Here is a 15,087-nt window from a genome sequence, read left to right on the forward strand (position 1 = left end):
TTTGTTGCTCTAGAATTCAGTTGAAGGTGAATTTGACTACATTGGATTTAACAGAAGTCTTGAAAAAAACCTTCTTGATCCCTCAGCTAGATGTTCTCTCTGCACTTTATAACTCTTATAGCACTTACCTCTTTTACATTGTATTATATTTATCTATGTACATGTCAGCCTTCATAATCTAGGGAGAGAACAGGAACCGGGAAAGGTGCCCAAGGAGTGGAGCCAGAAGACTGGTGCTTGTTTGGGAAGGCAGACCCAGATATGAATCAGCCATGAAATCTTAACCTCTATGACCCTCATTCCTGCATCTAGAATTGCAAGATAATAATAATTCCTATTTCACAGAATGGATATGAAAATTAAGGTAGTTAATGGGAATGTGCTTTGTAAACTAGTATTCACATGTTAATTTTCTTATCCCCTATGGGACCTAGCAAAAGGCCTTGCCTATGAGGAATATGTTTTTAATATTCATTAACTTATTACAAAATGACATCAACCACCTTATGGTGGATTCTCCTTCTTACATTCATTTCCTAGTCCACATTATTAGCAAGACTTATCGGTAGTGCTCTAGTAGGTTTAGGGTGGGGTAATTGCAGGGATTAAATGGGATCAAAAGGGCCTGCTTGCTGGCGGAGCTACCCTTTTGGATTGTGGGGTCCAACGCCCTTCCCCTCATGCTTTATATGTCTTGTTTCTATCTTAAGGGCAGGTAATGTCAGGGAGGCCCTAGTAGTTAAAACACGGGCTTTGCAGAAGGACAGTCCTGGGTTCAAATCTTGGATCTGCCAGTTTACTAGTTGTGCGTTATTGGCTAATTTTTAAATTTTTCTGAGCTTTGGTTTTCTCACCTGAAAAATGAAGAACACAGGATTTTTCAGTAATTAAAATTAGATAATGTTTTAAATGCAAAATGAGGAGGAATTAGTGAGTCACATCACCTTAAGCGTTAACTGCAAAGACATCCATCCTTAGTCCCTAAATGTTAATTGAGCAACTACTATGGGGGCTGAGCAATGTACAGGTGCTGGCGAAAACCCCTGTCACCAGTAGGAAAGACAGCTCATGAGAACAGGGTGCTCTGGGAACAGTAGGGGAACCGATGTGACAGCCCTGACTGGGATGTGTCAGGAACTGTCTGGGAAGGCTTCTTGGAGGAAGTGATCACTGTGAAGAGGCTTGTCAAGTAGGAGTAAGCCAGGTGGACAGAGGGACCACACCGAGGACACGGAGACCTGAGAACACGTGCCCTTCTGGGAAAATGGAGAGCAGCTCTGACAAAATGAAGCCATACAGGTTTGTCGATGCCAGATCACGGTGGGTGGCAGTTTGCCGTGTGAAAGAATTTATGCTTTATTTGGAGGAAACAGAGAGGCATTGGCAGATGCGCTCCCTCACCTAGAGAGAACGCTTAAACGGAGAGCATCGAGTCAAGAAGACTATCCTGATGTAATGAAATTAACACAGGTGTGGAGCCTCGCAGGTTCTCAATCCTGGCGAAGCCCCGTCCGGGTGTGCCTGCATCAACGCAGCCAACGCCACTCATCTCTATAATTTCGTGGTCAACCAGCGAGGACACCTAACCCTGTAGGGTCCCCTCGAGCTCTAAGCGGGCTTCACGCACCTCAGCTTCGCAGCAGGCTGTGTGACCCTTAACAAGCATTTTAACAAATGTCAGCGCTCTTTGCGTCGCCACTGGGTCGCTAAAGTACGAGAGCTGTTGCTAGGCCTTTCCCTCCCCTCCCTTCCTTCCCTTTCCTCTTTCAGCAGTGTAAGCAGCAGCCGCAGCAGCCGAACGCCAGGGACGAGGAGGATGTCCACTCAGGCGAGCGCTCCGAAGCGATGATTAAAAAACAGCCGCACCGCAGCCGGGGCGCGGGCGGGAGCGAGGCTGGGCATGCTCAGAGCGCCGGGCTGGCGCGCGGCCGGGATCTCGGCGGCCGGAGGGAAGCGGGGCGGGGGCGCAGGCCGGAGCGGCGCCGGCGCGCATGCTCAGTGCCCGCATCTGCTCGCTCCATCCAGTGCGGCAGCCGGAAAACCGCAGCGGCGGCGGCGGCGGCGGCGGCTGACGGGGAGCGACCGAGCCGGGCGGCAGAAGGGGGGGAAAAAAAATACGAGGGGGCATAGCGGAGAAGGCAGGACTGAGAGCCCGGGATTCACGGCCTCTCGCGGGCCGCCGCCTTCGCCGTCCGCAGGGAGGAAGGCCCGGGAGGCGGCGGCGGCAGAGACGGCGGCCGGAGAAGGAGGAGACGGCGACGGGAGGGGAGCGCAGAGGAGGGGCCGCGCCGCCGGCGGCCTGGGAGCCGCAGTGATTTTGACGTTTTCCTCCGCTCGGTCTCCGGCGGCCCCCGACCGGGCTGCGCTGCGGGGGGGCGGAGGGGGCGCCCACCCCGTCCCGCGCGCCCGGCTCGTCCCTCCGCCCGCCGGGGCCTGAGGGGTCTCCGCGCTCCGCGGGAAGGGAAGGGGGAGGCGGGGGCGTGCGGGCACCGCGATGGCGGGGACATTTTCCACAACGTGATTGTTAAAGCCTCCCCCCCCCCTCCTTAAAATTCCGGGCCCTTCCAGCCTCCCCCCTCCCCCCCAGCCCGTGTGACTAAACGGAGACAAAGGGGAGGCGGCCTCGCTCACACGCGCGCTCGCGGGGCGGGTGGCTCGGCGGGGCGCCGGCGCGGGGCGGGCGGACGGACCGACGGACGGACGCTGCGCCGTCACATTCCTATGCCCGGGAGGAGCGGCGGCGGCGGCGGCTCCCGCGGGAGGCGGCAGGCTCGCGGCGCGGACAGCTGAGCTTCTCCTCCCCCGTCGCCGCCCGGGCGGGCCTCGCCCCGGCCCCGATGGTTTGAGCCCTTCCCTCGTCCGCTCCCGACCCCCGCGGCGGCGCGGCCACACCATGTGAAGGTTGGAGCCCGGACCTCCCGACGAGCCGCCGTGAAAGATGGGGGATGCTGCAGACCCCAGGGAGATGCGAAAGACGTTCATTGTTCCAGCCATCAAGCCCTTTGACCACTATGATTTCTCCAGGGCCAAAATCGCCTGCAATCTGGCCTGGCTGGTGGCCAAAGCCTTTGGGACAGGTAAGTGGCGTCTTCCCTTCCGTCTTTCTCCTTAGGATGTACACATCCCGGTTTTTTTTTTGTTTTTTTTTGTTTTTTTTTTTTTTGTTTGTTTGTTTGTTTGTTTTTTTGTTTCCGACCATCGGATGCCCCCTCGGTGCGTGTGTTCTCGCACAGGTTCAGGGAGATGATGCGGGACTGGGAAGACAAGAAAGAAAGGAGAAATTAGGCAGGTTTGGTCTCCAGCCAGGTGCTCCTGAATGGGCAGGTGGGATTTTACCCAGATTTCCTTTATTGGGTAGCAGAGGTGTTTTGTTGTGTTCAGTAAGCTGTTTTGTCTTGTTTTTACTTGGGGCGGTTTTGTGGTTATTTGCCTCGTCGTGCTGCGTGCATTCCCCCCTCGGTCATAATTGTGATTACACCACCAAGAAATTTGAGCTGGTTTCTTTGATTATTGAAGGACGTGGACGGCACATAGTACTATATTGATTTTGACATTTGTAATGATGGCTGCTGTTCAGGCTTCCTAGAATGTAAGGTGCCCTGTGTCGAAGTGCAGTGTTGATTTTTGTTGTCATTCTCAAAGCCTGTATCATCCTTCCCTACACATTCCAGGCTCTATTAAACCAGTTACTTAAAACCAGTATTCAGCTTGCTGATGGTGGGATGCTATTTTCATTTCCTGTTATCAGTGAGATATATTCCTTTTACCAACGGTGTATCTTGGTTTCATAAATTAAGAGAAACAAACACTCCCTACTATGGGATTTTTTTTTTTTTAATAGTCGAGTTTCTTTGAGGGCATGTGCTGTTGACACAGATTGTACAGTGGGGTAGCAATTAAACATTCTCTCCGTTACCCAGTCTTTGCAAAATAACAGGAAAAGGGCCTCCTGTTGTAATTCCTTAGCTGTTGCTTCAGGAGCCCATGTTGTAGAGCCCTGAAAAAATTAGAGAGCTTTTCATAGGAAGATGCTCGTGTAAGGAAATTTCCTCTGATAACTTCAGGAATCATTTTGTAAGGTTTCTCTGCCCTAGTTAATAAAGTTTGGATGTGTAAAATATTGGTTGGAAAGTTTCTCAGTTTTTGCAGATATTTCTCCAGATGTTAAATAAATCTAAGTTTGGGTTTTTTTTTTTTTTTTTAATTTTTTGTGGGAGGAGAATGACTTATTTCCACTCTGAAGGCTGTGAAAATATGGGAGTTAATGCTTTTGTTCATTCTTCTTAAACATCATCCATAGCTGGATGTTTTCAGAGCTGCACATTTTAGTTAACTAGCAAAGGAATCTCAGTGTTTGGGAAATTATTTTAATTCGTTTTGAAGGAAACTTTAACGTGATTTTATGTTTATGACAACTTTGTTTTATTTAAATTCTCATATTTTGATATTGAAGTAGAAAGATGTTAAGGTTTTAAAACTGGCATCAGGAGTAAGTGTAATTGAAACTCATCTTGAAATAATTTACATTTTAAAGGTTTATTTGGAACTAGATGTGTAGAGTAACACATAGGAAGGAAGAAGCACAAAGTGTCCGTGTATTTTATTTTCTGGCACCATTGATATCAGCAATGAGAGTAATAGATGTATTTTGGTTTTAACGTAAGCAGCATGCTGAAGCTGATATCCGTTTGGAGGAGAAATGAAAGCTATTAAGTATTTTGGAAAGACAGAGGGAAATTTACGTGGCGACCTATGTGGAAAAGCAATGTGTATGAAATGGAAGGTAGGGGAATAACACGGATACTTTCTTTCCTTCTGAAACTGAGAGGATGCTTATAGTACAGATGTCAGAATGTTGCCCTCGATTCACAAAGGCTACTAACCAGAAAATGGCCTACTTTCGGGATATATGTCAGGCAAGTTTGCCAGATTCTGGACCGCTTGAGGAACACATTGAACACACTTAAAAAGAAAGGAAGTGAAAGGAATCTAATATCAGTGGAATCTGTTGTGTGCCAGGCACTCTGCTAGATGCTTTGCATGAAATTATACATTAGGGATTCACAGCAAGTCTGTGATGTAGGTAGTTTGTTCCCCATTTTTAAAAAATGAGGATGCCAGTGCACAGGGTGGTTAAACAACTTTCCTACTATCACGCTTTTAGTGAGGGTGGAGATACGTTTTCATTTGACTGACTCCCAAGGGTATGGCATTGGTGGGGGCAGGGTATACCTGCTGTATGCCTAGTACTTTAAGTACATTGCTTCATTTACTCCTACAGCAACCCTCGAGGTAGATACTGTTCTCATTTTACAGATGAGGGAACAGGTTCAGAGCTTTTAATTTGTTTGAGATGAAACATCTGGCAGGTGGTGGATTTTGCATGCCAGCTCAGGTCTTTCTGACTCTGAAGTCTTTGCTCTTTATACCACTGTGCAGAGTGTGAAAAATGTGCACATAGTACATGTTAGAAGTCTTATTTATTTTTTTATTTTCTTTAAAGAGTGGGCAACTCTTAACATACTCTCTGAAGGCTTAGATGAATATTATTGGTACTTGGTTACATTTGCCTTGGCAACAGTTGGAATGGATAAAAAGATCATACTCAAAATGGAATGAGAACCAAAGTTAGAAGACCTTAAGAGGGTGACTTAGTAACAGAATTTAATACGTTATTGAGAATGTTATGTTTGTACATTTTGTTTATTCTTTAATGAACAGACTTTCAAAGTGTACATTTATATGGAGTGAACAGAAGAAAAGTCACTTCATTTTTTTTATGTAATTTTTTTTCTTCATTTTCTGCAAACATTTAAGCGGCAAATGTTAACAGACAACGTATTCCAAAGGTATTACCTAAGGGTATTCAGTTAATCTTTCAAAAATATTAGCCCAACTTGAAGTTGTGATTTACCAAATTGCTTCTTTAACGATGATATAAGAATCTTCAGTTATTAATTTAGTTTTTTTCTATGAGAAACTTTCTAACTTTTGATATATTAAAAAGTAGTCAATTTTAGAATCATATGTGTTGGAAAAGTCATTTAAAATGATAGCTAGAAATCAATGATGGACATAGAATGAAGTTATTGAACCATACAAAATAAATAAAGCACTAGTATTGTAATACCTAGAAAGCAGTTGGAGTTTTTACTTCATTTGAAGTCTTATTTCTGAAGCTTTGAATTATATTCTTCTCATTACATTGAAAATAGTCCAAATAGCCCAAATCTTAATAGCTTATTTTGTAGAATAACACAGATACAGTTTTGATCAAATGAAGAATAAGTTTGTGTAGATGAATTTTAATAAACAGATGCTCATTACTTGAAGCAAATTCCAAAAGGGCAAGTTAAGCTGTACTATCTCTGCTGTATTTGAACAGCTTAACCCATTTAAGCAATGATATTGCTGAGTTTGCTTTAAATGTTCTGCTCCTCTAAATCTTTTAGGGAAAATGGTGGGTACAAAACCTCTTTATGAAATTCTTGAATTTGAAATTCTTAACATGGAATTTAAGGCCCACTTCCTAGTGTTAACATATCATTTCAACTTTATCAACTATCATTCTCCCTTTTTAAAAAATTTTTTTTAATGTTTATTTGTTTTTGAGAGAAGAGAGAGAGAGCGCGCGCGAGAGAGAGCACAAGCAGGGGAGGGGCAGAGAGAGAGGGAGACACAGAATCCGAAGCAGGCTGTAGGCTCTGAGCTGTCAGCACAGATCCGATGAGGGGCTTGAACTCAGGAACCGCGAGGTCATGACCTGAGCTGAAGTTGGACACTTAACCAACTGAGCCACCCAGGTGCCCCTTATTCTCTCTTTTTTAAAAAAATCATTCTCCTTTTCATACTGTTTAGTTTAATAGTATAAAATCATTTGTCCAAACACATTTTGCTGTCAAAATCCTATGTAAGCTCTAATTTATATACATGTGTAGGTTGTGATGACAATGGGTGGCATTGTGGTTAAGAAAGACTAATAGCAGAGAGGCCAGTTAGGGAAGTTATTGCAGGAGAGTTAAGGCAAGATATCAAGAAAGCTTATAGTAGAGTGGAAATGATAAAGCTGCTAATATTTATTAAGTACTTGCTGTGTATCAGGCACTTGGCATGTATTACATAATTTTAATTCTCATAACAGCTTTTAAGAGATGGAAACTATTAATCATTCCAATTTTACTGATGAGGAGAATGAAGCTCAGAGGTTTAGGGAACTCATCCAGAGCCATTCGGTTTATAGAGATGGGGAGGGACAAAGAGAGAGACGGAGACAGAATCTCAAGCAGGTTCCAGGCTGTCAGTGCAGAGCCCAACTTGGGGCTTGATCCCACGAACCATGAGATCATGACCTGAGCTGAAATCAAGAGTCTGGACAGACTGACTGAGTCACCCAGGCAGCCCCATGTTTCCCAAATACCTTATCTGAGAAATCCAATAAAGTATGTAGCTAATAATGTAGATATGGAGTATGATTGGTAAGTTGAGGATAGAAATAATAATTTCAGGGTCTTCTGTGCATAAAATGTAACTGAAATTGTAGTAGATGTGAGGGTGATGGAATGTAGGGTAGTGAACACTTTACTTTGAGAGGGGCTGCTGAAGAAAAGGAGGCAGAATTAAAGCAATCAGAGAGTTAGAAAGAGAATTAATAAAGTATAATAATATTGAGGCCCTGGAAGGAAAAATTTCAAGGGGGTGGTCTCATTAACAGTGTCAAATGCTGTAGATTTTTATTTTGTTTTTATTTTTTTAAAGAGTTTATTTTATTTTTATTTCTTTTTTCTTTTTTTTTAAGTACGCTTCATGCCCAGTGTGGAGCCCAATGCGGGACTTGAACTCATGACCCTGAGATCAAGACCTGAGCTGAGATCGAGTCGGATGCTTATCCGACTGAGCCCCCCAGGCACTCCTAAAGATTTTATTATTTTAAATAATCTCTACACCCAGTGTGGGGCTTGAACTCACAGGCCCAAGATCAAGAGTCACATGCTCTACTGACTGAGCCAGCCAGGTGCACCTGTAGGTTTTTAAACCATGCATGCCGTTCTGATAAGGGAGATGTGATACAGGTTGTGACTGTAGTAGAGTTCAGGAAATATATAAGGGCCATGTAACTGGAATGGTGACATTCAGAGGGAGGGAGAGGTAGGGAGGGGGAAAGGGTACCACCAGCGTCAGTGATCTGTGAAGGAAGACCTCTGAAGTGGAGGTGGTAGTTAGACTTGATCCTGAGATGAGTCAGGCTGAATGGAAAGTAGGCATTGTAGATGGAGGAGATAGTTTGTGCAGGCATGGAGTTCTGAAACCAACATAGATCAGTAGGATTGGGGAGGTTTATGTAATGAAGTGTAGTAGGAGATCCAGCTTGAAAGGTAGATTGGAACAGAATTGTTTGAAGAGCCAGGTTAAGGAACTTGGTATTTATTTTGTAGATAAATTATTCTAAGCATATTGGATTGAAAAAGTGCTATGACTAATTTGTTAAACACATACTTTGTGCTAAGTACAATTTTGAACATTTTATATTTATTATTTCTTTTAATTCTGAGAATGACCCTATTAAGTGGAAACCATTTTATTTCTTCTATAACTCTAAAGCAAGGTTTCCCAACCACAGAACTATGGGCTGGGTAATTCTTTTTTGTGGAGGGCCGTCCTATGCATTGTAGGATTTTAGCAGCATCCTTGGCCTAGTTGACAGTAGTATTCTCCACCATCATTTCCAGTTGTGACAACCAAAAATGTCTCCAGACTTTCTCAATGTCTCCTGGGAGGCCAAATGACCCCAGCTTGAGAACCATTGCCGTAACGATTTTAAGGTATACATGCAATTTAAAAAGGGGGTTTGTACACTAAAGTCCAAATTAATTGTAAGACATCCTGATTTCAGAAGTATTCAAATGGAACATAAGAATTTAGGAAATTGGATAGTTTGCCCTTTTTGTTAATGAGCAAACAGGTTTAGAGGGCTTAAATAACTTGCCTTTGATCAACTTGTAAGTGGTGGAACCAGAATTATAGTCTAAGCCTTTATGATACTAAAATTTGTATTTTAACCTCTATGTTATATATGCTTTCTGTAGTTCATCACAATTTTATTTTTTTAATGTTTATTTTTGAGAGAGAGAGAGAGAGAGAGAGAGAGAGAGATTGAGTGCAAGCAGGGGAGGGGCAGAGAGAGAGGGAGACACAGAATGCGAAGCAGGCTCCAGGCTCTGAGCTGTCAACACAGAGCACGATGCAGGGCTCGAACCCATGAACCACGAGATCATGACCTGAGCCAAAGTCAGATGCTTAACTGACCAAGCCACCCAGGAACTCCAGTAGTTCATTACAATTGTATAGTATTGGAAGTGAAGGCATGAATGCATGAAAACCTTTCAAATATAAGTGTTAAATTTGTTTTGCAGAATTGAAAGTTTATTTAATCTGGGGCACCTTGGTGGCTCAGTCCCTGAAGCGTCTGACTTTGGTTCAGGTCATGATCTTGCGGTTTGTGGGTTTGAGCCCTGTGTTGGACTCTGTGCCGACAGCTCAGAGCCTGGAGCCTGTTTCCCATTCTGTGTCTCATTCGCTCTCTGCCCCTCCCCCACCGTGCTCTGTCTTTGTCTCTCAAAAATAAATAAATGTAAAAAAATTTTTTAAAGTTTATTTAATCTTCAACAAACCTGGTATTTGATAAATTAGTACAGAAATATAAAATATATTTAGCATTGGTCTGTCATTTCAGAGTCTCCTCCCCCTCCCTAATTTAGTGCAGAGATGAATACTTATTTCGATTAACGGAAATTCCATCTCTTTATCTAGTTTTCCATGTATACTAGTTTATGGACCTTTTCCATTGGTACATTACAAATAATAATACTTTATTTTTAATTTTATTTTTTTAATTTACATCCAAATTAGTTAGCGTATAGTGCAACAATGATTTCAGGAGTAGATTCCTTAATGCCCCTTACCCATTTAGCCCATCCCGCCTCCCACATTCCCTCCAGTAACCCTCTGTTTGTTCTCCATATTTATGAGTCTCTTATGCTTTGTCCCCCTCCCTGTTTGTATATTTTTGTTTCCCTTTCCTTATGTTCATCTGTTTTGTCTCTTAAAGACCTCATATGAGTGAAGTCATATGATATTTGTCTTTCTCTGACTAATTTCACTTAGCATAATAAATACCCTCCAGTTCCATCCACGTAGTTGCAAATGGCAAGATTTCATTCTTTTTGGTTGCCAAGTAATACCCCATTGTATATATATACCACATCTTCTTTATTCATCGATGGACAACAAATAATAATACTTAAATGTTACATATTTATTGTAGTGACAAGCTTGGTTCTTTAGCTGAGATAAAAGTTGTTTTCATTTATGACATTGATCACTTTCCATCCTGTGCCTTGCACAGTTTTTCCTTTCCTTCTTTAACATTGATTCTTCATCAACATAACATTTTAGATTAAAGGCCTGTACAGTAGTATCTTTGCAGTTCTCATACTACCACTTATTCCCTTTTTTTTTCTGGGGCATTTTCCTGAAGTACTCTTTGTCTTGGTTTCCCTACTTGCTGCATAGTCATGGTAATAAGCATGTGTATGCTGCTTTGAGATCACTAGAAGAAAAAATTGGGAAGTGTTAGAATTTATCAGTCTCACACTTAGGCTACCTTTACATATTCTGTGCGCAGTGTGGAATGGGATTATATTTCTTATAGTAACTTCAGAGAATTATTTTTATTGAAAGTATTTTTCACTACAAACTAGACAAACTAGAGGCTGGGCATATAGCAGTAGGGAGGCCACTGAGCTCGTTCTGTAATCCTTACAGCTGTACTCCGCGGTATTATGCCTAGTAATGTTTGTGGAGTATTCTATTTTCTTAAGATAAAGAGATGGAATTTCCGTTAACCGGAATAAGTGTTCATCTCTGCACTCCATATTTCATAAACATAGGTTCCTGGGAGTGTGCGTGTATGATCTTAAAAAGGTATTTTGGAAGTGCCATATTCACCAATTCCCAGCTCTCTCCTTCACACCATTTTTCTTTTTTCTTTTTTAAAATGTTTCTTTCTTTTTGAGAGAGAGAGAGAGAGAAAGAAAGAGGGAGTGAGCAGGAGAGGGGCAGAGAGAGAGGGGAACAGAGGATCTGAAGCAGGCTGTGTGCTGACAACAGCAAGCCTGATGCAGGCTCGAACTCATGTGACCTGAGCTGAAGTTGGACGCCTAACTGACTGAGCCACCCAGGTGCCCCTTCTTTTTTCTTTTTCTTTTTCTTTTTCTTTTTCTTTTTCTTTTTCTTTTTCTTTTTCTTTCTTTTTCTTTCTTTCTTTTTTAAATTTTAGAGAGAGTGGAAGCAGGGGAGAGGGGCAGAGGGAGGGAGGGAGAGAGAAAGAGAATTTTAAGCAGGCTTCATTCACCCTCTTGTGTGGAGCCCAGTGTGGGACTCCTTCCCACAAGCTGGGATCATGACCTGAGCCACCCAGGTGCCCCCACACCATTTTCTGTCTCTAAAATGGGAATTGTCTCTCTCACTCTCTCTCTGCCTTTCCCCTGCTCTCTCTCTCTCTTTCAACATAAACAAATAAACTTAAAAAAAGTAAACATTAAAAAACACCCAAAAATCTTTTCAAATGGGAATTGCATGCAGATTCTGAGTACTTTAGGCTCTTGGATAAAAGACATTTGATGAAACATTTGAAATATTTTAAAAGATGTTTGTCATCAACCACGGTAAGTTTCAAAGTACAGTTGACCCTTGAACAACATGGATTAGAGCTGCGTGGGGATCCACGTATATATAGATTATTCTCAATAAACATATAGGAAAACTTTTTGGAGATTTGTGACAGTTTGAAAAAACTTGTAGATGAACTGCATAGTCTAGAAATACTGAAAAAAATTAAGAAAAGTTAGGTATTATGAGAATCCAGTATATAATACAACATGTAAAATGTGTTATTAACTGTTTATATTACTGGTGTGGCTTCTGGTTGGCGGTAGGCTCTTAGTAATTAGTTTTTTGGGGAGTCAAAAGTGATATGCAGATTTTTGACTACATGGCGGGGGGGGGGGGGGGGGGTCGAGTTGGTACCCTTAACCCCCTGGGTTGTTCGAGGGTCAAATGTAGATGGTTTCATTTTTTTCTGCTGGCATTTTCTACTGCTCTCCAGATTCTCTTTTTCAGCTGTCTTCTTGTTTTCCCTTCTCTTTTTTGATGACATTCAAATAAAGGGGTTGCTGACCTTGTTAATTTTTCTCTAATTTATAGTTTTGTAGAACTTTGTAACGTAACAGATTTTGAAATAGCAGAAATTTGTCTTTTTTTCCAGCCACCTCCATTTTTTAAAAATACATACTAAAGATTGTGATGATATCTTGAAAATTTACTTTTTGACCCCAAAATATTTTCTGAACAGATGAGACAGGCACAGATTGAAAACTCAAAAGGTATGTCAGGGTAGTTCTAGTGAAAAGTCTCCTTTCCATCTGGACCCAGAGTCACTGCCATTTATTTAAAGCTAGGTGCCATCATCAGAAGTCTGCTTTTTAAAAGATCTCTTAAAGTACACTTAAAATGATTAAAATGATAAATTTTATGTTATGTGTATTTTACCACATTAAAAAAAAGATCTCTTAAAAACAGTAGAAAATGTATTGAAAAGAGACTAAGATTTGCAAAGGGGAAATAAGTAGGAAGTCATAGTCCAAGTGAGAGATGATGACAACTTGAATTTGGATTGCAGCAGTGGATATGGAAAGAAGTGGGTGAATGTAAAAGATAAGACTTGGTGATTGGGCATGTGGGAACAAAGATGAGATTGTGGGGAGTGTTAAGATTGCTTCTGTTTACTGAGAAAGGGAATAATGGAAGAGAGCCAGGTTGTGTGTATGTGCAAAGAACAGCATGGAGTTTGAGGAATATCTAAAATGGTGGTGTGTGCATTAGGCCTTAAAAATTCATATGTGGAATTTAGAAGATCTTTGGGATGAGACACATACATGGTTGTAAAAAGAGTAACTGTCAGTCACTTTGAAGGAAAGTACAGAGGAGAGACAAGGGGACCTAACACAGGAGAGCCAGCAAAGGAGCCAGATGTAGAGTAACCAGAGAAGAGGAAAACAAGGCAGGGAAGTATGGAATCTCAAGCATAGGGAAGAGAACACTGAAGATGAGGGAGGTATAAGGTACTGCTGAGACAGATTAAGCAAGAAGTCTCATAAAATTCCATTGAGTTAACACCGATGAAGTTTTTGATGACTTGGCTGAGGACATGTTGAGGGCAATGTAGAAGCAAAACTGTGACCGTAGTAGGTTGAAAGTTAATGAGAGTATCTTCACTTGTGGTAACAGAAAATCCAACTCAAATTGGCTTGCAATACAGAGGATTTATTGGCTCATATAACCAAAAAAATTCTGAGATAAGTTGGACTTTTGATCAGGTCCCATTTCCATTTCTTTGTGATTCCCCTAGCTATGCCCTTTATGTGTGAGTTTCATTCTCCAGCTGTCTTCTCTCATGGTAGCAAATGGCTGTAGTAGTTCCAGGCCTCACATCCATCCACGTCCATATATCACACTACTCAGAGCTCTTTCTTAATCATTGAAAGTTGTGTACTCTTCTTTTTTTTCTTTCTCTTGAAATAAACAAAGCCATTTGATTTTAGAAAATATCAAATATGTCCAGTAACAGTAAACTGCCATGTACTTTTCACCCAACCTCCATGATCATCAACTCATAGCCAATGTTGATTTATCATTTACATTGATTTTTCTGGCCACACTGATTATTTGAAGCAAGTCCCAGACATTGTATCATTTCATCTATAAATATATTAGTGTGTATCTCTAGTCAGGGGAATACTCTTTTTAAATATAACCATGGTACTGGCATCATCACAGCACTGTCTGTCATACCACTCCGTATCCTTAGTATTAAGATTTCTCTGATTGTCTCATAAATCGTCTTTATTTTTTTGTTTTGCACTTCATTTGTTCCAATCTATATGCAAATAAGGGTCATATTTTGCAATTGGTTGGTATGTCTCTTTAAGGTTTTTTTTTGAAGGTTTTTTTTTTTTGAAATTTTTTTAATATATGGGCTCTTCCTCTGTGTCATTTTGTCTTTCTTCCATTTATTTACTGGAGGAACCAGAGTGTTTGCCCTTTAAAATTTCCCAATTCTAGGGGCGCCTGGGTGGCTCAGTTGGTTAAGCGTCTGACTTTGGCTCAGGTCATAATCCGACAGCTCGTGAGTTCAAGCCCTGTGTCAGGCTCTGTGCTAACGGCTCAGGCCTGGAGCCTGCTTCCAATTGTGTGTCTTCCTTTCTGCCCCTTCCCCATGTTTGCACTCGTGCGCACGCACGCTCTCTCTCTCTTTCAAAAATAAAATAAACATTCAAAAAAAATTTTTTTTAATTTCCCAAGTCTGGATCTCCATGGTATTATTTAATAGGTTTCCATAAATTGGCAGTTAGATCTAAAGAATTCTGTAGATTCAAGTTTATTTTTTGGCATACTTCACAGGTGGTGTGTATTTTTACCAGGAGGTGCTTAATGTCTAGTTGTCTCTTTTTCTATCATGATTTCATATATTAGTGAGAAAGGTCTTTTAAATAGAAACTTCTCTTGGGGCGCCTGAGTGGCTCAGTCGGTTAAACGTCTGACTCTTGATGTCAGGGTCGTGAATTCCAGCTCCACATTGTGGTCTGTGTGGGGCATTAAGATTACTTAAAAATTAATAAATAAATAAATAAAAAGAAAAAGAAACTTTTAGTATATGGTTACCCTTTGTGGGAAATTACCTTCATAAATGATAGCCTCCAAGTAAATTACCAGGCAAACTACTCCAGAGGTCACAGAAAAGAAGAGCTCACAGACCTAATTAAAATGGTTAAATCCTATGGTTTGTCAAATCAATTTACAATGAGAAGCAAGGAGAAAGAGATCAGGTAAGTTAACACATTTAAGATAGAGTGCAAGCAGGGAGAAAGAACCATACTCTGAATCCTGCAATTGTTATGCCCAGAATTCGTGATCCCCAAAGACCACTAGGGAGCCGAGTCCGATGCAAAAGCAAAGAGCCTTTATTCGAGC

General features: G+C 41.7%; 1 protein-coding gene across 8 annotated transcripts in view; it reads left to right on the plus strand.

Annotated features, from left to right (window-relative positions):
• The first annotated feature begins 2,513 nt into the window (after positions 1-2,513).
• CAMSAP2 (calmodulin regulated spectrin associated protein family member 2) overlaps positions 2,514-15,087 on the plus strand; it is a 113,844-nt gene continuing 101,270 nt past the window's right edge. For 7 of the 8 annotated variants that reach the window (XM_011290950.3, XM_011290951.3, XM_019821952.3 and 4 more), the window contains exon 1: positions 2,514-3,077. In XM_011290950.3, coding sequence (XP_011289252.3) covers positions 2,939-3,077 — 139 coding nt within the window. In that variant the 5' untranslated portion in view covers positions 2,514-2,938. The remainder of the gene's footprint in view (positions 3,078-15,087) is intronic. The other variant, XM_045049207.1, reaches the window with a different exon arrangement.

The sequence above is a fragment of the Felis catus genome, chromosome F1, assembly GCF_018350175.1.
Source record: "Felis catus isolate Fca126 chromosome F1, F.catus_Fca126_mat1.0, whole genome shotgun sequence".
Classification (NCBI taxonomy): Eukaryota; Metazoa; Chordata; class Mammalia; order Carnivora; family Felidae; genus Felis; species Felis catus.